The 23,286-nt window shown below is 44.4% G+C and overlaps 1 protein-coding gene across 1 annotated transcript in view; it reads right to left on the reverse strand.

The window, feature by feature from the left end:
• SLC15A1 (solute carrier family 15 member 1) overlaps positions 1 to 16,166 on the reverse strand; it is a 130,137-nt gene extending 113,971 nt beyond the window's left edge. The window contains exons 1-3 of the mRNA XM_068128623.2: positions 15,963 to 16,166; positions 15,783 to 15,814; positions 7,679 to 7,766 (exon numbers count right to left, since the gene is read on the reverse strand). Coding sequence (XP_067984724.2) covers positions 7,679 to 7,766; positions 15,783 to 15,814; positions 15,963 to 15,993 — 151 coding nt within the window. The 5' untranslated portion in view covers positions 15,994 to 16,166. The remainder of the gene's footprint in view (positions 1 to 7,678; positions 7,767 to 15,782; positions 15,815 to 15,962) is intronic.
• Positions 16,167 to 23,286: the final 7,120 nt, after the last annotated feature.

The raw sequence follows: 23,286 nt of genomic DNA on the forward strand, positions 1-23,286 counted from the left end.
CAACTACCTGCCCCTCCTTGCCATCAATCCCTGTGTGAGTCAGTTTTGTCCTGTTTATCTGTGGTCTGTCGGGGCTAATATAAGACCGTGTTTAAGTGCCCACCTTACTATGCTGTACCTCTGGTCGGTGTAATCTAACGTTCCGATATATTATAACCTCCTCCGGAGGTCTTGAGAACTGTACCCTTGGTGTCGTGTCATTTTAACCCAGCCGTTGTGTCCTTTTCCTCAATTGATTTAGCGTAGCGCGACTCGGCCAACGTTCGAGTATAATCGGGTAAACTGTGCAGATGCGGCCATACCAAACCGCTCGGTAAACTAACATCCAAAACCGCGTCTGTAACAATATATATATATATATATATATATATAATTATGTATATTAGGGTGGTTCTTAACCCTTTGAGTATGGGATTTTTTTGGGATAATCCCAGGATCCCCAGTAACCTAAACAAATTTTTAAAAAATTCTAAAACCTCGATAAATTTGATAAAACGGGATTAATTTGGCATTTTGGTACGGGAATGCAACCACGTACTGACGATCTATTTATAGGTATAGTCGATGACGTGTAGTAACGTCATCCATACACAAAACTTTTTCGTGGGTTGCGGCACTGGACGTCATTTGTACTCAAAGGCTTAACTACATAAGGCAAAATAAAAATGTTTGAATTGTTTCACTCCTAACCTTGAATTGTTTTGGTATTGAGGTAAAACTTCTGCCTGTGAATTGTTTTTTGAATAGATCAAGTTTTAGGGGTACTCAATGTTTGTGCCAGATAAGCATCTATTTCCTGCAATCGGGAAACCTCTTGTGATGTTCTGTCACAACTTGAAGCAGATACTGGGTTTGCTGTTCATCCCTGGTCAGGAGACGATTGTACTCTGTATGACACCAGAGTACAGCTGTACTGTATTCAATTAACTTAAAAACAATTTTAAAATGTGCAGTGTGTAGCAAGGTCATAGGTCAACTGTAATGGTCAAAATCACAAGTATAGCAGTGGAGAATAAATAATCAACTACAAGCATTTATGCGAGCCAAATATGTGAAATTAAAATCTCCGTGTGCAACCCTTAAGTTTAGTCCAAATGACTTAAAATTTCTCCACAAGGAATTCTTCATACATACAAAAAAATGTAGGTGGTAGGAGCATAACTTTTATAACTTTCATTTTTAAGAACCACCCTAATATATATATACAAACAGCGAATTTCCTTGTGGGGGTGGCGTATGGGGGAGGGTGTGTGTAGCTTGAAACCTTGCCCAGATTCTGATGTTCCGACACCCAAAATTTGGTGCCTCTGGTTGTTATGGTTCAGCTGTGAAAAAATAATGTTCAAACAACCCGACAAACAAAAAAAACACACAAACACTTGAAAATATGTACATTGTACAGGGTCATTCAAAAGTCACTGCCTATTTTTAAAAGGCTGTTCTTGTGGTACTAAGTTACATAGACGATTTAATAAAATTGTGTCTGTTAGAAAATTTGATACCATTTTATGTCATGCATAGAGTTTTTTTATTTCTGTTTTGTTTTAAATAGGTAGCCTGGTGTTGGCTTAGTGGCTAGGGTGCCAGCTTAGAATCCTAGAATCCTGGGTTCGAATCCCGGTCGATCGCTGAATTAACGCCAGGGGGGTTGACTCAGCCTGTCATCCTTCCGAGGTCGGCTAATTGAGTACCAGTTCACTGGTAATTCCCTGTTTGTCGCAAAAGGTGACAAACAGGGTTGGCGGCAGGAAGGGCATCCGGCCGCAAAACATTGCTTCGAAAAGGGGACCAACAACAACAAACAACAACAACCACGGTGCCCGAAAAAGGCCAACCCCCGCTTTGCGGGGAAATATGGCCTCTAAAGGTGTTTTTCTTTTTTGTTTTTTTTAAATAGGTAACGGCTGGGCAATTGAGTATCAGCAATAGAGCAAAAATTGCAGCCATATATGAAGTATGAAGGTCAGTGACAACTATTCAGAGATGATCGCAAACTGAACAAGGAAGGAATGCAACACTAAATCCTAAAACCATTAAAAGTTGTCACCAAAATCTAATGTAAATGGGATCTGTGGCTGATAGAAAATGCAGTGGAAGGCTGCTTTATGAACACTTGTTACAAAACACTGCGCCAAAACCCGACGCTGTAATGAGCCCATTCTCCTCACAGGCACCCCGAAACCGCTTCAAACAGGTTTCGTGAACACCTATGAAAAAAAATCGCGCCAAGACCCAGACCGAAGGCGGCCACTCTCATGGATGAGGGGTGGGGGGATGTGACTCGAACGAAGGGGGCTTTGTGGCTCTATAAAAGGACAACAGAGAGCCTCTTACAGGGAAGGTTTTAGAAAGACAGAGCATCGGAGACTTGGAGATTCAAAACTTTGGAGGGTTTCCCGACTCTGGCGTGCTGTTCGTTTCTATTTATTTGCATATGTACGAGGGACCTTTCCTTCTCTCCTCCGTCCTTCTCCCCATGCATCCTTGTTTTCCTTCTCCAACAACTCTCTCATTCCTTTTGATTTGCTTGCTTGCTCGCTCGCATTTCTTTCTTTCAGGCTTTGAAGCGCTTTATCTGTTCATTTCTCACCACACCATTTGTTCCTCATTATTTGTTCTTTCCTGCATTTTCTGTTTCTGTCCTCTCTTCCTTATTTTTTTCACCTCCACCCTTGTACACTTTCGCCTTCACGTGCCCACCTCTGCTAGCCATGTTGCTGGACCCTCCGCCTCATCTGCATCACCAGGGCATTTTCCCAAGAGACACATTGAATACGTGCAGTGAGTGATGTGGCATGTTAAGTTACTGCGATGGTTCCGAAGGCAGGTAGGGGATAATTTAGGACAGTATATGTGCTGCTTTTAATTGTTGTACATATATGTCATTTCATTGTTTTCTCTCCTTGTAAATATTTGCATTTTGATTACTGTCACTAAAAGCCATTTCCTCAAGAAACTGTGTCTTGACTTATTCTGTCTGATCTGGTGGTGGCATGAGACTGCTGAGGAATTTGGCCAGCATTGATTTGTTATCTAGGTTCGATATCAGATGCGGTTATGCAATGTTGGTTCCGCTCGGCCGACTGACTAGGGTCTGTTACGTAACCACCGGCATGGTAGCGGCTCGCACTCTGGCTTTTGCATTTGGTAACACGACTCTCGGCGTAGGATCCCGTGGGAAGTTATGGTGCAACTGGCGATCATGGTCTTTTAAAGACATGCAATCATCTCAGAGTTATCCAGAGGCGACCTCCATCACTATATATATATATATACACAGACTTGTCATTTAATATGGAATATTTTTTTGTGGGGGTGAACTTACTTTTCAAGATGACTTTGAACCAAAAGTTCATTGGAATTATGTTGAAATTATTCTAGATTTTGTTAACGTGACCTTTAAAAGAAACAAAAACGACATTTGACATTTTGAAGCAAATAAATGGATCCTTGAAAGTGATGTAAACTGATATCGAACTCAATTCACGGACAGTACTGTGTTAAACTTCTGTGCATTTTCCAGAAGTATCTCTTTATTTTGCACATTAGCCAAAATTTTTTTTAACAAAAACAAAAGTTAAATTACGACTGGGATTACGGACAGTAAAATTACAGTTCAGTACTTCGTGTAACCCCCACGAGCATTCAGGAGAGCACGTACACGTTGAGGCATGCTGTTCAGGAGATTTGCCAAGGTTTGGACAGGAATCGCTTGCCATGCAGTTACAATAGCCTGCTGCAATTCACGCACAGAGGCAGGCTACTGGTCCAAGTTGTCGATTTGACGTGTTAATTTGGCCCACAAGTTCTCTATCGGATTCATATCCGGGGACATGGCAGGCCACTCCATATGCTCTACACCACGGTCAGCAAGAAAGTGTTGGATCATGCGAGCACGATGAGGCCGTGCATTGTCATCTTGGAAGACAAAGTTTCCTCGAAAGGCTGCACGAACAAATGGAAGCAATGTTTCTTCCAGAATGGCCCTGTGCTTGAACTGGTTCAGGTTTCCATTCAGAACAACCAGGTCAGTTTTGCCCCCTGCATGAAAAGCAGCCCAAACGGTCACCCCACCACCTCCAGCTTGGACTCTTGGCACTATACAATCTTCGTTGAAGGCTTCATGCACTTGTCTGCACACTCGGACGCGGCCATCTTGACGATAGACCAGAAATCTAGACTCGTCACTGAAGGTCACGTGATTCCAGTGTCCTGGCTGCCATTGACGGTGCTCTCTGGCCCACTGCAATCGGCGCTGGCTGTGTTGTCTGGTCAGGCGTGGCTTTCTCAGGGGATGCCTGGCATGATAGCCTGCTTGAACCAGTCGTTGGTCGACTAGCCTTCTGGATACAGGCACATTTGTCAGTTTGCTGCCACTCAGCCCTAAGCCGATTAGCTGACTTGGTACGGCCATTGCGGACTAACCGGTGCAGCTGGCGATCATCCCTCGTTGTGGTTCTGCGGGGACGTCCTGGCCTCGGTATTGGAGTAGGGACACCCCTCTGAGCGTTTCGTTTCAGGATCTTTGACACCTGACCTTGAGTGATGCCATACTGCCAAGCAATAGCACGCTGTTTCATGCCGGAATTTAGTAAAGCAACCACTAAATGACAAACAGCATTGTCGAGTTGACGGACCATCTCCAGGGGAAGCGGCAATAACTTTTGTAGATATGCAGCAGATGTTTTCCACTAATACAGAACGAAACAACCCTTATATACCCGATTGTGAAGCCAATCGTCAAATGTACCTGTCCGTACATTTTGTCACGCCATCTGTGATGTAATCCTGTTATTGACTTCTTGCTGCGACAGACAATCAATGACATGGTTCTTTTAACAAAGAAATCACCGAAGCGTAAAAGAAACTCACCAGATTGATATACCGAGTTCAGAAATTAAACCCAAGTCAAGAAAAAATATATATTCCATATTAAATGCCAAGTCTGTATTTGTGTATATTAGGGTGGTCCCCAAATGAATGGGAAAAAAAGAAATTAATAAAAACATTATGACCACCCTGCCATTATTTTACATAGACTTACAGAAGTTAACATACAAAATTTCAGCAAAATTGGTTAATATTTAGAGGTGCCACAAGTGGCCACTATTAAGGTGAGGATTGGTCCCGGGTAGACCAATGTGAAGAACTTCTCGAAACCCCAAAACAGCTCCAGTTCCTGAGGGAACAAGCAAGTGACGTGAAAAACGACAGACAGGATGGGAATAAAGGACAATAGAAGGTTCCCCAGATGGGTGAATCACAGCACACTATGGATTAAGGACAATAAGGTGACACATATGCACTATGCAGTGAGTAAACATAGTAAACACCATATACGCCATGCACATCTGCGCAGGGAGCACTGGCCATAATCATATTATTCCTGTGTTAGCAAACCTTCACTGGCTACCTGTGCATCAACTGCAGCAAGTGACCCTTCAATGGAGGTTCATATTGCACCAGAACGTGATTCTTTGCTGATGTCTGCAAAGAAATACCTCCGTACACTACAACCAAGAGACGATTACCGAGAATTTTTGGAATTAATTGTACTCTTCCTTGGTGGAATGCCAGACCGGGGTCGTTTGGTTTTCAGAAAGCCTGGAGCTTTCCACAGAGCCAGGTATATGGCCAAAGTCCTTTATTCTCTTAAGATTTGGATGTTTCGGTCACAGTTCAAACTGACAGCACGGGAAAAGAACGGGCTTGCAGAAGTCGTGATGTTCACAGTCTTGGCATACTTCAGAGCCTGGTTTGAGGCACCGGTAGCCGTTTCAGCACCAGCCAATGACCTGGCCTTCTTGACAAAGATGAAAGCTTATGCCTCCGTCAACAATAGTGTCTCCAAGCTGACGTGCAGAAAATTCCTCAACCACCTTTGGTACTTGAGTGAAGAAGTCGTGGGTTTTGCGTTCTTCGATGATGGTATTGATGAAGAAACAAAGCAACGGATGGTCAATAACCTGGAAAAGCCTGAACAAGACAGTCGCACCATCAAAGCCAGCTTGACAATGGAGGAAATTGAAGAAAGTGACATGGCAGTCTTTGTTTCAGCAAGGACAATGCAGTTCTTCAAATCTCTGAATTTGTCCACCGATTTCTTGTCCTTGGCAGCGTCATTGTGGCATTCTGATGATGGCTACTGTGAGGGACAAAAGAAAGCAACACAGTTGAGAGTATTAAATGACACAGCTGAGAGAGGTGTTGCTCTCATTCAAGACTACATTCATTTCCTCACGAAAGATGAAGAGCAAAGGCAATGCCTTCTTCAAGTCGTGGCCAACCACCGAAAGAACTTCCCTGATGCAAAGAAAAAGACTGTTGTTGCTGGGTTGTAAGAACTCGAATAAGATCTGATTAGGCCCCTGCTGTGGTCAGTTATGAGAGAAAAAGTTTAGTTGTCACAGACACATTTTAGGCATTGCTATAAAGCTTTTGTAGTTGAACAAAAGTGGTTAATTTGATGCATCGTTTGTATTAACATTAAATAACAAATACACTATAGTGTACTGTATACTGTTGTGAGCTCAATCTGCAATGGCTTTGTGGCACCTCTAAACGTTGTCCAATCTATACCAAATTTTGTATTCTAACTTCTTTCAGACTATGTAAGAGAAACATAGGATATGCTGTGTGTGAGAAACATAGGATATGCTGTGTGTGAGAAACATAGGATATGCTGTGTGTGAGAAACATAGGATATGCTGTGTGTGAGAAACATAGGATATGCTGTGTGTGAGAAACATAGGATATGCTGTGTGTGAGAAACATAGGATATGCTGTGTGTGAGAAACATAGGATATGATAATAATAATAATAATAATTCATTTATTTTGTATAGCGCTTTTCCAGAAGCCCAAAGGCGCTTTGACAGAGTGGCAAACATAATGCATAACAATACATGAAAACAACAATTGCAAAAAGACAAGAATCAATAGGGAAATATTTAAAGCAAAAGGAGGGAGAAGGAGAAGAGATAGTCAGGGGTTAAATGCTGTGGGTTGAATGTTGAATGCAGTGTTGAACAGGTGGGTCTTTAGTGATGTTTTGAATGTGGTGAGTGAGGAGGAGTCTCTGATGGTGTGAGGTAGTGAGTTCCAGAGGGTGGGAGCAGCGATGGAGAAGGCCCTGTCCCCCCAGGATCTGAATTTGGTCCGGATGGAGGGGGTCAGGAGGTTGGTACCAGCAGAGCGGAGGTTGCGGGTGGGAGTGTGTCTGGAGAGGAGGTCAGCCAGGTAGGATGGGGCCAGGTTATGGAGGGCTTTGTATGTCAAGAGGAGGATTTGCACTGAACTTTAATACCACCAGGAAAGGTTTTGCAATGCATGGCAAGATGCAATGGGAATGATTGTGTAGTGGGATTGTACCCATGCTCTGGATGCAGAAATGAACCATTTGGAAAAACTGTACAACATAAGTCTTGTCGAGTAGTGTATATAGATCATTTAAAATTGGAAAATACATCATCCATATTCATAAAATGGGACAGGACAGGAACCTTATGCATCAGCTGTCAGTTTGTTGAGCTGTGAGATGGGGTTTTGAAATTGTTAAAAAGAACGTTTGCTTTTTATTCTGCAATGTTTAAGTTGGTAAAATATAGTTTCTCGATAATTACGATAACATGCAATTTAAAACAATTCATATAAAATTTAAAGTTTGACCTCTGTCGCACCTTTCATGCCATAGTAGGAAAATCGTTCGCAGAATTCGTTCACAACGATGAAGGCATTGCTGATGGGAAAGCCAGTTCCACAAAATGTCTGCATTGACACAAGGAATTTCACATATTTTTCAAACAGGGCCTTGAAATAAATAATTTGTAAGGATGTTTCATCAACCAGCACGTTTACTGACATCTGAATTGGGTTGTCAAATATCTAGCAAAAATCATGCAGATGTTGTGCTTCTTTTAAGTTTTATATCCTGTACTGATTGAACATATGCATAATGTTTAAATGTTCGGTGAAAAGGACCTAACGTACAAAATCATCGTTCAAAAGATGAATTTTATATACTCTGGGCACATCTATAAAGGTCATGTCATATATATATATATAGAGAGAGAAAATAACTCATCTACAGACCTTGAATTCAGATCTTCACATTGATATTTTAGATTGGCCACATACATGCATCGCATTAATTTTGTTAATCATTGCTGATGACGCAGTTGTTGATCATACTTTTCGGTTTATTGGTGGATATAATATTCTCTATTTGCATGCAATGCCGTTCAAAGCGCTTAAACCTCAGGGACTTGGACTCGAATAGCGTTTTTATAACCCACAGCTGCTTTCACGAAAATGATGATTGAAGATTTGATTCCACTCTGGACTTTGATTCTTGCTGAAATTAGGGATTTTGATAAACTGATTCCTACTATACTTTCGGAGTAGATGGAATTACTTCTGCGCACTTTTCAGTCTCAGCATCATTCCTGGGAGGCTTTACTGGAATATCTTACAAATTATTTGATGGCGTCATAACAACATCTGAGCTAAGAATATTGGCTAATGCAAGAATGTCAAAATTGAAACATAAATTTGCATTTCATACATTCAATTGGCAATACAATACAAATGGACAGCGCTTCAGGAAGATCTCGTGCATTGAAGTCCATAAATTGCTGTTCACCAGATCAGTGTTTGCAGATGTGACCTGGGCTCACTTGGAATCAGCATTTTATTGTCAAACAAGGTCACAATCCAATTTGAACTATGCTTACTGTGTCCATAGTTTTATATGACAAAGTGTTATCTGACTCCTCTTTTATGGAAAGCTAGCAGGGGTACCCGGCGTTGCCCAGTGCTGTTTTAATCTCGTTGGCATTTTGAAGAAATCAAATTGTTTTTGTTTTTTTGTGGGGGCCTAAAACACTTCTCTACGCCCACTAAGGAATGGGGTCGGAGATCATTTAATATGATCTTTCACTTAGTTACAAAGACTTAGGCAAATACAGAGCGATCAAAAAAACATATCCAACTTTTGTTTTCAAAACTTTCAAATTTTTTTTTTTTGCCTCAAACACTCCCCGATACTCATTGATGAACCTCTGAAGGTTTGCCGAAGATCCGTTTGGCCATCTCTGAAAAATGGTGACAGATAGACGGACAGACAAACATCTCTCTTATAGTATAGATTGGCCAGTCGCTCCATGAAGAATCTTCAATGCCTCCAGTCATATTCAGAAAATGTGCAAGTAAATTTAGTCTCCAAGCTGAGCAAGGTGTGAGGCAGGGGGGGCAGCAAAGAGGAGCGCAGCACTCCATCAAACTGTGGATGAAGGCCTTGTACATGAACAGGAGTTCAGGTGTGCTAAGGAAGGGCCTTGTACGATGGAGGATGCCTGGTCAGCGACCGGCTTTAGAGGCCAACTTAGAAATGTGGTTTGCCCAACAAAGAGTTTGAGTGACTGAACTTATTCAACAGGATTGTTATGAAAGTCGATGGGAGGGTTTGACATATGGTCCTTTCAGAGAGGGCTGGAGTTGAGTTGATGATTAGGAATAGGAATAGGATGTTGATGAAGATTAGGAATAGGACTGGGCCCAGAGCATTGCCTTGACAGGCAGAGGAGATGAAAGGATCCCGTTTAGAGACACACGTTGGCTATTAGAGGAGAGTAAGTCAGTAAGCCAAGTGTTGAGTTGGCTTGGATGCCATAGGCAGACAATTTGGATGGCTGGATGCCAGACTGTATCAAAAGCTTGAGATTTGTCTGGAGAAAAGGCCCTGATCTCATGTCTAGCATTGAGGGCCTCCATCCGTTGTTGGGTGAGTAGAATCAGCATGTCCAAGGCGGAGCGACCGAGTCTGAATCAGAATTGATGATCTGAAATCAGGCCATTGGAGAAAAGGAAGGATTTCATATAATCTGTCATGATGGATTCGATGACCTTGCTGATGATTGGAAGTAAGCTGATATGTCTGTCGTTAAGGAGATTGTTTTTTGCACCTTTTCATGTACTGCGGGGATGTTGGCTGATTTACAAGCAGATGGAAGATGACCTGTGGCAAATAACATATTAAAAGAGCATAAAGAGGAAGTGCAAGAGCAGGATTTTTAGGACACGGGAGCTGATGTTGTTCTGTCCAGTTGCAGAATCAAGAGTTGTGTTGCCAAAACCTTATCTACCTTTTCAGCTGCAAAATACAAAGTCCAGAAGCAGTTGGGTATGGCTGGGATGGATGGGTACAGTGAGGGCTTAGGGACACTCGATTTGGAAGCAAACACAGAATTGAGGCATTCAGCTTTCTCACAAGCAGAGTCGGCCATGGTGCCACTTGAGGAGAGGGAAGGGATGGAAGGGGAACACCAGAGATAGACTTAACAAGGTACCACCAGATTTTAGAGGAGGGAGACAAGTTTGAAAGTTCAATATTGAGGTTGGACAGATGTTGTTTTCTTACTCTCCTGGGAGTGGACACACTTGTTGAGGGCTTGGTATCATGATCTGAGATTGACTTCGGTCGGATTTGCTTTCCAGGAAGAGAAGGCAAATTGTTTCCAAGCAACTGCCTCACTGCAAGATTCGGTATACCATGAGTGGGAAGGGTGGCAGGATAACTGAAGACAAGATGCGATAGATCTGTGCATAAGAGAGAAGGCTTGTCGTGGATGAATTCCCAGGCTGAGTTAATATTATGGGCAGTTGATACAAGAGACCAGTCTTGAAGTGTGATGGCTGCTTGCAGTTCCTGCCAGTTTGCCTGAGTGAACTGCCAGACTTGCCAGCACTGAGGGGGCTCTCTGAGTACAGCGCCAGAGAGATGTTTACTTTCACAAGGATATGATCATATGAACCAATCGAAGCAGAGGAAGAGCAGAAGATATTTGCAGGGGAGTTTGTCATTACAAAGTCCAGAATGGAGGATTTGATATTGGGAAAATTTTGATTTGGAAAGTTAACAGATTGAGTCAGTCCCACTGAGTTACAGATAGACTTTGCTGAAGTGCCAAGGCTGGTGAGAGAGAGGTACCAAGACCCAGCCAATTTGCATGGTGACAATTGAAATCACCACATATGAGGAAGAAAGAGTTGGGATGAGTGGTTAAAGAGTTGGGTTTGTCCATATTGTTTGAGAAAGAGATGTATACATGGAGTCGTCATTGTTTGGAGGATGGTACAACACAAAGACAAACAAGAGGTGGGAGCAGAGGGAAGTCACAGCCAAATGTACTCCTGGGGGTTGTTATGGCATAAGTGCAGCACATGGACAATGGGAAATGGAGTTCCTAATGTAAACAGCAATTCTACCACCTGGACAGGTTTCAGGCCTGTTAAGCTAGGGGAAACAATAGACAGGAAGAGACACAAAGGAATCGGGGACATCATGTGGGAGGAAGGATTCTGTTATGCAGATAATGTCCAGTTTATCAGCAGCTACCTAGATTGAGAGATCTGTCAGGTTGGAGCCTCGGATGTTGGTCGACACCGTTGGGGACAATAGAGGAGGTGCTATTGGCAGTGTGTAGGAATGTGATGGAGAGGAGGAATGAGGAGAGTGGTGAGGAGATATGGAAAGGGGGTGAGGGAACATGGAGGAATGTATGGGTGGAGAGGTGACAAGGGGGAAGCTGAAATGGGCCTCTAATTTTGGAAGTACAGGGGAGGTGTGACGATTTTCAGAAAACTCGTACACAGTTATTTTTAGTCGAATTTCAATTTTTATTTTTTTTAAAGACTACATATATAATGCCATTTAATACACTGTAACAAAGACATTTAAAAAATGTAATTCATGTTTGAATTGGGTATAATAATGCAAGTGGGGGGTCTAGCGCATGCGTGATGGCTGTTGGTTACTCGTTGTTAGGCGCCATTTCAGTAGCCATGGAGCTGTGGACGATTGAACATCGCGTCTTTGTTGTTGAGACGTTTATTCAAACGGGTAGTTCGGTGGTGCTTACGCAGCGCAGATTTCGTACTCACTTCAATGTTGGTCGACGTGGCGCCGTTCCGTCTCGAAACACAATATTGAAGTGGTTAAAAAACTTCAGGACAACTGGATCTGTGAGGCCGGGAGCAGATCGGGGAGGTGATCGAACCGTTAGGACCCCGGAAAACATCGAAAGGGTTCGACAAGCTGTGGAGGCCAGCCCTCGTCGGTCAGCTGTACGCATGGCACGCTCGCGCTCTACGGATGTCAGACAGATCAGTTCCTCGAATTTTGCACTTGGACCTTCATTATCACGCGTACAAAATCATGGTGGTTCAATAACTGCAGCAGAATGATTTCGTACGGCGGTTTACGTTCGCAGAAAGAATGCTGGAACTGCTGAGGGATGCTGCTGTGCTGAGAAATGCTGGAACTTTTCCGCGCGTCTGCAAGAATGCTTGGACAAGAACCGCCGCCATTTAGATGATGTCATTTTTCAAACATGAATTACATTTTAAAAATGTCTTTGTTACAGTGTATTACATGGCATTATATATGTAGTCTTTCAAAAAAATAAAAATTGAAATTCGACGAAAAATAACTGTACGAGTTTTCTGAAAATCGTCACACCTCCCTGACGGACCCTGTACAAACAGGAGGGAGATGTGAGAAGGATGTGTCTTGGAGGAGCTGGGGAAGGTTGGGAGTTGATGCAGGGGGAACAAGACCAGAGGAAGGAGAGGGTGGTTAAAAACAGAGGCAACTTACCTACCGTATCTGCAATGTGACAGCATCAGGCCTTGTGCTTCTGCCTCACTGTGGGAGATGCTAATAATATGAAAAGCTTTAGATTTTAGAGAAGGCAGTCAAGATGGACCTGACGTGGGGGTGCTCAAACAGATACTGCATTGAGTAGATCTGCATTGAGTAGTGATGAGTAGTACTGCATTGGACTAAGAACAAAGGCCTTGTAGGCCATGATTGGTTCTGACTTTAAGGAATGACTGAGAATGATGGAGGATGCCCGGTGTGTGACTGTCTTTGGCAGCCAGATTTGCTCCATGGTCAGCCCAGAATTGGTTGTGGCTGAAGGTGAGGCCTAAGATTTCAAGAGACTGAAGCTCTGCCAGTAGCTGATCATGTAAATATATAATTGTGTTCATTTGATGATCCTTCTGTAGTGACATCACAAGTCTGTGAGAGTTGTAATGATTGAAATACATATTACATTTGTCAAACTAACAACGAATCAATTTGAGACCAGCAGAGAGTGACGGATGCTGCCGTGTACCTGTCAGTGAGATGGGACACTGTGTGACTTAATGTTGAGTCATCGGCCAAAATGTGGAGAAGGTTTTTCAGAGCATTTGAGAAGTAAATTATGTATCTTACTATAATTCACCAAATGTCCGTCTGTCCGTTCGAGGGTACCACAAAAACGGCTGAACCGATCGCAACGATATTTTGGGTGGGTATTCCTGGGACCCCCTGCAGTAAAATAGGCTATATTGTTTTTCCAATTTTTTTCCAAATTTTCCAAGTTTTCCAATTTTCCAGTTTTACCAAACACGATGGAATAATATTTACCGATATGAACAGTGATGTGGCTTTTGTTGAAATTCTACAAATACTGTTTATTCTACGTACCAGGAGAGAGTAGATCGACTCCTGACGAACTCTTCCTATATAAACGTGCGGCTCCGAAGTAACACGGCAGCGTGTGCAAAGCGACTGAGAAACAGGTGTAGTGGCCGCTTCCATGTTACAGATTCGGCGCGCACTCTTCACACATAAACGTGCTCACACATAAACGTGCGAGTGAGAAAGACGTGGAGCGGCTGCTTCCGTTTTGCAGAATTCAATCTTTTTTCAAAATGGACGCCATGTACTGTTTAGATGTTGATGATTTGCGTGTGATATGATTCAACGGACGTTTATATGAATCGTTTAAAATGAAAAAAAGCCTTCAATTTCTGATATTTTGCCTTTTCATTTGGGCCTCCCAATTGAAGCCCCGCCCATAGGGCGGGTACTGTTGCTAGTTTGAGAAACAAGAGTGGGGCTAAGCTACTACCTTGAAGCACTCCAGACATCATAGGGATAATAGAGTGCAGTTGAGTGGAGTAGTTTATGAGGACTGATGAGTGGATATTTTATGAAAGCACCTGATGTTGAGTGGTTTACAGTCTCTGTCAGGTGGCCTGTGTGACCAGCCAGATTATGCTGAATTGAGTTTCCTCACTAACATTAGTCATAGATATGGGATTTGCTAAGAGGATTCTCTGACGTGTTCTTGTTAAAGTGCAACATCTTTGTGACAAAAACGCTCTGTGTGTGCAGGCAAGGAGAGGAGACACAGGTGTGGGCAGGCAAGGAGAGGAGACACAGGTGTGGGCAGGGAAGGAGAGGAGACACAGGTGTGGGCAGGCAAGGAGAGGAGAGACAGTTTTTGGCAGGCAAGGAGAGGAGACACAGGTGTGGGCAGGCAAGGAGAGGAGACAGGTGTGGGCAGGCAGGGAGAGGAGACACAGGTGTGGGCAGGCAAGGAGAGGAGACACAGGTGTGGGCAGGCAAGGAGAGGAGACACAGGTGTGGGCAGGCAAGGAGAGGAGACAGGTGTGGGCAGGCAAGGAGAGGAGACACAGGGGTGGGCAGGCAAGGAGAGGAGAGACAGTTTTGGCCAGGCAAGGAGAGGAAACACAGGGGTGGGCAGGCAAGGAGAGGAGACACCGGTGTGGGCAGGCAGGGAGAGGAGACACAGGTGTGGGCAGACAAGGAGAGGAGAGACAGTTTTGGGCAGGCAAATAGAGGAGACACAGGTGTGGGCAGGCAAGGAGAGGAGACACAGGGGTGGGCAGGCAAGGAGAGGAGACACAGGTGTGGGCAGGCAGGGAGAGGAGACACAGGTGTGGGCAGGCAAGGAGAGGAGACACAGGTGTGGGCAGGCAAGGAGAGGAGACACAGGTGTGGGCAGGCAAGGAGAGGAGACACAGGTGTGCGCAGGCAAGGAGAGGAGACACAGGTGTGGGCAGGCAAGGAGAGGAGAGACAGTTTTGGGCAGGCAAATAGAGGAGACACAGGTGTGGGCAGGCAAGGAGAGGAGACACAGGTGTGGGCAGGCAAGGAGAGGAGAGACAGTTTTGGGCAGGCAAATAGAGGAGACAGGTGTGGGCAGGCAAGGAGAGGAGACACAGGTGTGGGCAGGCAAGGAGAGGAGACACAGGTGTGGGCAGGCAAGGAGAGGAGACACATGTGTGGGCAGGCAAGGAGAGGAGACACAGGTGTGGGCAGGCAAGGAGAGGAGACACAGGTGTGGGCAGGCAAGGAGAGGAGAGACAGGTGTGGGCAGGCAAGGAGAGGAGAGATAGGTGTGGGCAGGCAAGGAGAGGAGACACAGTTTTGGGCAGGAAAGGAGAGGAGACACAGGTGTGGGCAGGTAAGGAGAGGAGACACAGGTGTGGGCAGGCAAGGAGAGGAGAGACAGGTGTGGGCAGGCAAGGAGAGGGGACAAAGGTGTGGGCAGTCAAGGAGAGGAGACACAGGTGTTTGCAAGGAAGGAGAGGAGAGCCAGAGACAGGTGTGGGCAGGAAAGGAGAGGAGACACAGGTGTGGGCAGGCAAGGAGAGGAGACACAGGTGTGGGCAGGCAAGGAGAGGAGACACAGGTGTGGGCAGGCAAGGAGAGGAGACACAGGTGTGGGCAGGCAAGGAGAGGAGAGACAGGTGTGGGCAGGCAAGGAGAGGGGACAAAGGTGTTTTCAAGCAAGGAGAGGAGACACAAGTGTCTCACTTTTGAGGTTGTGGCTTCGACACAGGTAACACCACAATAATAAATAAATAATGAATTGATGAGTAAGAAACTTTTTCTGGATAAACATGAACAAGTTCTGCACTTACCGTTTGTTTCTTTCTCGGTGGCTCCGCTACTTCTGCATAAAACAGGTGGAAATGATGTGTAAGGAATCATTCATCAGAACCATTCACTAAATTACATTTAATTATCACACCTGGACGAAGCCATTGCAGCTTAAATTGACTCCACAACATAAAAACAAGCAAGGAGAATCATGTACTTGCCTAAGATCATCTCCTTATCGTCGACACTCATTTTGGTTGTATTATTGATCGTATGGGTCCATTCACCTGGCCTCACCTGGATAGACTAGGGTCCCTCCTTCCTTTTCTCTCTCTCACCCAATGTTAGACTCCGCCTTCCAATCCTGCACCCCTCCCCCTCTACCTGTTGTACCAGCAGCGAACCTATACAAAGGGCGGGAATCTGGAGCAACACAGTTGTTTTTGTCTATTTACAATTCAAGGATCTTTTTGCAATTTTCCCCTCCTGAGTTTCCTTCTGTATTCATCTTGTCCACCCCATGCATCCTTCCCTGCCCCCCATTCCCACAGCCATTGTTTCCTCCCCCCCCTCTCTCTCTCTCTGCTGTTGATGTGTGTTCCCCCCTCCCCCTCCCCACCTCTCTCTCTCTGCTGTTGATGTGTGTTCCCCCCTCCCCCTCCCCACCTCTCTCTCTCTGCTGTTGGTGTCCCCCCCCCCCCCACCTCTCTCTCTCTGCTGTTGGTGTTCCCCCCACCTCTCTCTCTCTGCTGTTGGTGTCCCACCCCCTCTCTCTCTCTGCTGTTGGTGTCCCCCCCCCCCCCCCACCTCTCTCTCTCTGCTGTTGGTGTTCCCCACACCTCTCTCTCTCTCTGCTGTTGGTGTCCCACCCCCTCTCTCTGCTGTTGGTCCCCCTCCCTCTCTCTGCTGTTGGTGTCCCACCCCCTCTCTCTCTCTCTGCTGTTGCCCCCCCCTCTCTCTGCTGTTGGTCCCCCTCCCTCTCTCTGCTGTTGGTCCCCCCCCCTCTCTGCTGTTGGTCCCCCCCTCTCTCTCTGCTGTTGGTGTCCCACCCACCCCCCCCCCCTCTCTCTCTCTCTGCTGTTGGGGTCCCACCGCCTCTCTCTCTCTCTCTCTCTCTCTCTGCTGTTGGTGTCCCACCCCCCCTCTCTCTCTCTCTGCTGTTGGTGTCCCACCCCCCCTCTCTCTCTCTCTCTGCTGTTGGTTGCCCCCCCTCTCTCTGCCGTTGGTCCCCCCCCTCCTCTCTCTACTGTTGGTCCCCCCCCCCCCCCACCCCCTTCTCTCTCTCTCTCTCTGCTGTTGGTTTCCCACCCCCTCCCCTTCTCTCTCTCTCTGCTGTTGGTGTTTCCCCACCCTCTCTCTCTCTCTTTCACTGCTGTTGGTGTTGCCCCCCCCCCCCCCAACTATCTCTCTGCTGTTCCTTTTGTCCAGTTGCATCCTGATCTGTTCAGTGTACTCGTACTACTTTTTCCATGAGCCTCGACTTCGTATACAAAAAAACGTGTATTTCGTCATGCATATTTTAAATGTTGAGGAAAATGGAGTTTTAAAAATAACAGACATAGTCCAAAGTAAACTGTACCATGCTTCAATGGGCCATCACAGGCGTTAGCAGAGTGCACATTATGAGCCTCTTTTCTGTGAACCACAGCATTTAAGATTACTCAGTCGTGTGGTTTTTTTTTTGTACCAATTCATGAATTGATGTAAAGAGACCAGATAAGCTGTCCAAAAAAAATCCCATAAATTAAAATGATTCTTGTACCTCAATTGGAGTGTTGTCAAGATTTCGTTGTCAAAAGTTTTCCTCGATAAAAACAAACTGTTGTTTTCTTTTGTCATGTTAAGGTTTGAAGCCGTACGTGGCACACCAATTTATGTGGTGGTGCGTGTGGGTGGTCAAACGATTTGATAACCGGAGGACAACGAAACATCGTCTGCATACAAGGCCAGTCTAACCCCATAAGTATGCTCTGTTAAATCATTCATACGAGATGATTTCATGGAACACCTTACTCCATGCAGACTTGAAAAAAGGACATGGGAAGAAAAAGGAAAAAGAAACTAGATCTACAGTCAAAGTACACTGCCCTCATGCCAAATAAATAATATATCCTCTAACGCGGCACATAGAGACGGTATTGGGAGGGAGAAGTGTACAAGAATTAATTGATACATTGCAAAATAAATATAAACAAGAAAGAGCAATCAGAGATTTCAGACCCTTGCCAGGACGTGTTTTTGGTGGTTTTTAAGGCTTTCATATTAAAACAAATATGGCGGCCGAACCACGTGACCGATGATGTCAACATTGTTTCTCTCAACCAATTTATCCCAAGATGACACTCAAGAAATTTCATCCGAATCAGATGAAGTTTTGTACTTGTCGAATTATGACGTCATAATGGAAGCACCTATGACATAATCATTAACATATATTATTCCCCGTGGAGAGTTATTTAAAATGAGCGATGTCTCAATTTTGTTGCAGCGCTTTCAGAGATATCGAGGTGCAAAGATTTTGTTTTTTTTCCAAGATGGCGCCCATACCACCTAATCTATGATGTCATAATTATTTATAAAAATCTACAGGAGGATGTGCGACGATGGTGAAAATTTCCTGTCAATCGGACCAACAGTTGCAGAGAAAATCATATTTATTCTGTGCGGACAGACAGACAGACAAACAAATGGACTCAAATGCAATACCCTCTCCTCTGGCGAGGGTAATAAATAATAATCGTAAAATAATTAATTTTTTAATTGGGTAATAGCATATCTAAACCACCAGTGTTTCATCCAAAGCTGTAACTTTTTAATTAAGCCATTAATAAAAAAGTAATTGATTAATCAATAAATAAATTGATCGATTAATCAATAAATCAAAAATCTATTTTACAGCCTAATCACTTGGTCATTTTCTGTCCGAATATCAGCTTCCTAACTCAAAAGGTGGATGAGATATTGCCCAGATGAGAAAGAAAATAAATAAGTACCGTCGGACCCTGCTATTCGCGGAATCCACGTATTCGCGGTTGATAAAATGCGACATGTTTCTCTATTCGCAGAAAAAATGTCCCGCAAATTCTGTTTTTTTTCTTTTCACGGCTGTGTTCTGCGAAACCGCATGTTTTTTCCCCCCTATTGGCGGCCATGTTCTGCGAATTCGCGGTTTTTCAGGGGCGCAAAAAAAATAAATTCACGAGCCGGCAACTTGACACATTTATAAAAACCCATCTTTCACCAGCCATGCATAAAGCAGCTGGACGTACGTATGCAAAAAAACATCTTATACGAGCCACGAGCATGACCTGCTTTTACAGTACAGTACCGTACATTCACTGCGGTGTGCTTTGCGTTTCATGGCTTTCGCGTCTGCGAATTTTAGTCGCACTATAAGCGAGCTTTGCAGGGTATCCCAACAGATGTGTAAACAAGTCATCCTCCACGAACTATAGAATGCAAACGTTTCATTAAATGGATTACAGTTTGCAAATTAGGGTGAAGCATCATCAGAGATCTTACACAATGAAAACGCTTCGAGGGATGTTCCATCAGCGACTAAAACATGTCATCCTCCGCGAATTATAGAATGCAAATGCTTCATTAAATCTATTATTTAAATTAGCAGATAGGCTCAATACGGCATCATCCGATAACATCCCCCACAAACAATGGGCTCCCGCAGATACCCACAATGCTCGCAATCCTACATATAAATACAGATTGTGTCCTCCATCTTCATCATTGTTCTCGTCCCGTTGCTACGACCTGTAGTTTTGACTCACTCTGCTCATTGTTCAATTATGGCTCCCAATCGCAAGACCAGTGCTGGAGATGCGTCGACGACCAAGAGGCAGAAGAAAGTCATGAGCCTTAGCCAGAAAGTGGAGCTGCTCGACCGCCTTTCGAGAGGAGAGAGTGCGGCCTCTGTGGGCAGGCATTACAGCGTAAACGAAACCACCATTCGCTACATATGGAATAAGGAGAAGGCGATTCGTGAGAAAGCTTCATCGAGCATTGTATGGAGTACAAAGGTGGTCACCCATGTCCAGAATGTCCACATGGAAAGGATGGAGAAGCCTCTCAGAATATGGATCGAGGACAACACGCAAGAACGAGGGACTTCATGCTGAAAACCATGATGCTGAACCCTTCCCTAAACGCACTCATCGAGGACGAGTTGGACGCCATTCCAAACGTTTCCGTTTCCGAGGAGGAGGAGGCGGGCAGTAATGAGGAAGAGGTGCCGAGGTCCAACCTCATGTCCCAGTTCCTGGGCGAGTTGCTGCAGGACATGCGGGCGATTGTCGACAGGGTGCAAGACGCTGACCCAGTCATGGACAGGTACCTCAAGTTCAAGAGGGCCTTGGAAGATTCGCTGCTCCCGAAATGTTGGGCACTGTGTCAGGCAGCTCCCCATCACCCATTTTTTCAGCCCGGCTCCCTCCTCCTCAAGATCACCTGCACCCTAAGGGGTGTTGCAAAATAAATGATACTTTTTCCCCCCAGATTGTATTGACCACAAGTCTGCGATTTTTGAATTCAAATTTCGCGTGCGTCATCATGACGTGTCGCGCACATTGCCTGCGTGTTGTCTCCTTCATATTTGCGACTATTTTTCTCGTTCTTTTTCAAATTTTATTCCGCAATGGTCTTGGACAGAGCCAAACAGCGCGTTGCTTGCGCCGCATTTGGGATGGCTCACCGAATGGTGGCGGACATGATCCGGAATTTCAATGCTCAGTACCGTCACGTCGCCATGCCTGACTTGAAAAATCCAGTTTCCATCGCACAGGTTTCACAGGAGTTGTGGATGTCTGAAATTTCCGTCAAACGGTGGTGGAATGCAGACTTGAGTGAAGAAAACTTTTGGTGATCAAATGAAACAAGTTGTTGGGTGAAAGAGACGACGACTTTCTGGCGGTTGAGTTTCGAGTGGCGAAATGCGGTGATGCGCAATGTCAACTCAAAAACTCGTCAACGGTTTCAAAGCACGCGAAAAATCACAAAGACATTGGCATTGACCCGTCGCATAATGTGCACCACACCACAGTATGGAGAGCTTTAAAACGTGAAAAATTCAAGCCGTTCAAACGAGTTCAAGTTCCTTCGATCACAGAAACCAACGTTGAAAATCGGCAGAATTTCTGTGAGTTTTTGTCTGACTGGCAAGAAGCGGACTGTTTGCATCTTGCACCATCCGATGAATTTTTCGTTTATTCGCTGCGAAAACCGAACTCGCAAAATGGCAGAATCTGGGCTCAAAACCGTCGTGAAGTTTGGGACATTTTGTGCGCTCCACAACAGCGTCAACCAACATGTGTTGGATTCTTTTTGAGCTTCACATCAAAGGGAATGGTGTTTGACGTCAAAGAACAGGGACAATCGTGGGACGGCGCTTATTTTCGTGATCATAGTTTGAAAAGAAGTCGTTTTGCCATTTTTGCAAAAACCTGAAAATCGACAATGTCGTTTCGATCAAGTGACTTTCCTGCACGACCTTGCGGGATGCATGAAGGTGAATGCAACCCATGACTTTCTTGACGAAGACAAACTTGATTTCTTTGGCAAAGATGGATTCTGAAGATGGCCCGGAAACTCTCCAGATTTGAACCCTGCGGAGAATGTTGGCGCCATTGTGAAACAGCGTGCAGAAGAAATCCTTGATTCATTACCAGACAACGAGAAATTTAAACGTGAGACACTTGTCCGGGTTTTGACACAAGTTCTGAACCAAACAGCTACCGAAACAGAAATGTTCGTGTCTTTCCTGAAATCTTTTAAAAGTCGACTTCAAATGGTTTCTGAAGCTAATGGTGGACATATTGATGCGTATTAAACGTGTTTTTAATTTTTGAATGAAATAAAGCATTTGGTTGGATTTTCATCCGATTGAAACTTCATTTCATCTTTGGGGAAAAAAGTATCATTTATTTTGCAGCACCCATATTCCTCTCAGCGTCCTCACCAGCATTCTCACCAGCGTCCTCACCTTTCCTACCTCTCCTGGCTCTCCCTGACTGCACAATTTTGCTGCACCATCATTTGGGTCGCTCTCAAAGTTCGAGGAATTATTGGGATTTCAATTCATCACCATCATCATCATCATCATTTGAAAGTTTTGTATGTTTTTAAAATAAAATTTAAATAAATAAATGATGGTTTTTTTTTCTTTCTTTCACGGTATGGTATGGTGAAGCACTTTTAATAAACTGTAAACACATTCCTTCAATAAATTGGAAATGGTACTTGGTGTTGTCGTTTTTAAAAAATCTGTAAGCATTTTTGAAACTGTAATCATGTGCATTTGCGGTCGAAAACATTTTAAACTTTAAAAAATTTCCTCTATGAATCAGGAACTGCCGGGAACCTATAACATATCCCACTTTTCCCCATTGAAACAATGCTGTGGCATACATCCACGGGATTTTCATCGACCTTCGCGGATTTTCATCCAACTTCGCGGATTTTCGTCGACATTCACGGGTTTTGTCTCGCCATTTCCAGGACTTTCATAGACCTTCACGGATTATCGCTGCCATTCTTGGGATTTGCGTCACCATTTGCGGATTTTGCTTTGCCGCTCACGGTTTGCTCCTCTATTTGCGGATTTTCGTGACCCTATCCCCCCTTTTTCCATTGAAACAATGCTCCGCTATTCGTGTGTTTCGCAATTCGCAGATTTTACAGGAACGTATCCCCCGCGAATAGCGGGGTCCAACTGTACTTAATAAATTGATAATAATTAAGTAATTAATCAATTAATCGATTAATAAAAAAAATTAAAACAGTTTTTGTCAAAGCACGTGCTCACTATTGTGCCGAAATTTCAGCTTCCTAGCTCAAAGGATGGCTGAGATATCGCCCGGAACAAACAAACAAACAAACAACTGGAGTGAAAACTGAGTACTCCCTTTCAGCGCGTGTCATCGCCGGGCCTCCTTCGGTGCACGGCGATGACATCATGCAGCACCTGGAGATGGAACATGAAAGGAGCGGTGTACAAAAAAATACAAGAGGAAATGGACAGTCATTTCACTCACCATAACTATCAAATAAAATCCATTTATTATGAGCAAACTGCAAATCGAGAAAACCTCAACCTATCCTCGAGAAGGGTAACTTTGGGAGCACCAGTTTGTAAAATTCCAGGATCATTTTCGTGATGAAAATGTGATGGGCCTTGAGAGGCCATTTTCCCCCGCAGAGCAAGGGGTTGGCCTTTTTTGGGCACTGTGGTCCTCTTTCTGAAGCAATGTTTTATGGCCGGATGCTCTTCCTGCCGCCAACCCTGTTGGTCGCCTCTTGTGACACACAAGGAATTACCAGTGAACTGGTACTCAATTTGCCGACTTCAGATTCGAACCCAGGATCCTAGGATCCCAAGCCGGCAGTAAAATTCCAGCATCATTCTGCTATATTATTACATAAACAAGCAAATAAATACATAAAGCTCAAAAATTCAATTAGCAAACGTCTAACTTTATTATTTTACAAAATATCACAAGAAGGATACTTTTACAGACACCAATTACGCGAGACAAG

This window comes from Myxine glutinosa, chromosome 9, assembly GCF_964187855.1.
Source record: "Myxine glutinosa chromosome 9, kmMyxGlut1.1, whole genome shotgun sequence".
Taxonomy (NCBI): domain Eukaryota; kingdom Metazoa; phylum Chordata; class Myxini; order Myxiniformes; family Myxinidae; genus Myxine; species Myxine glutinosa.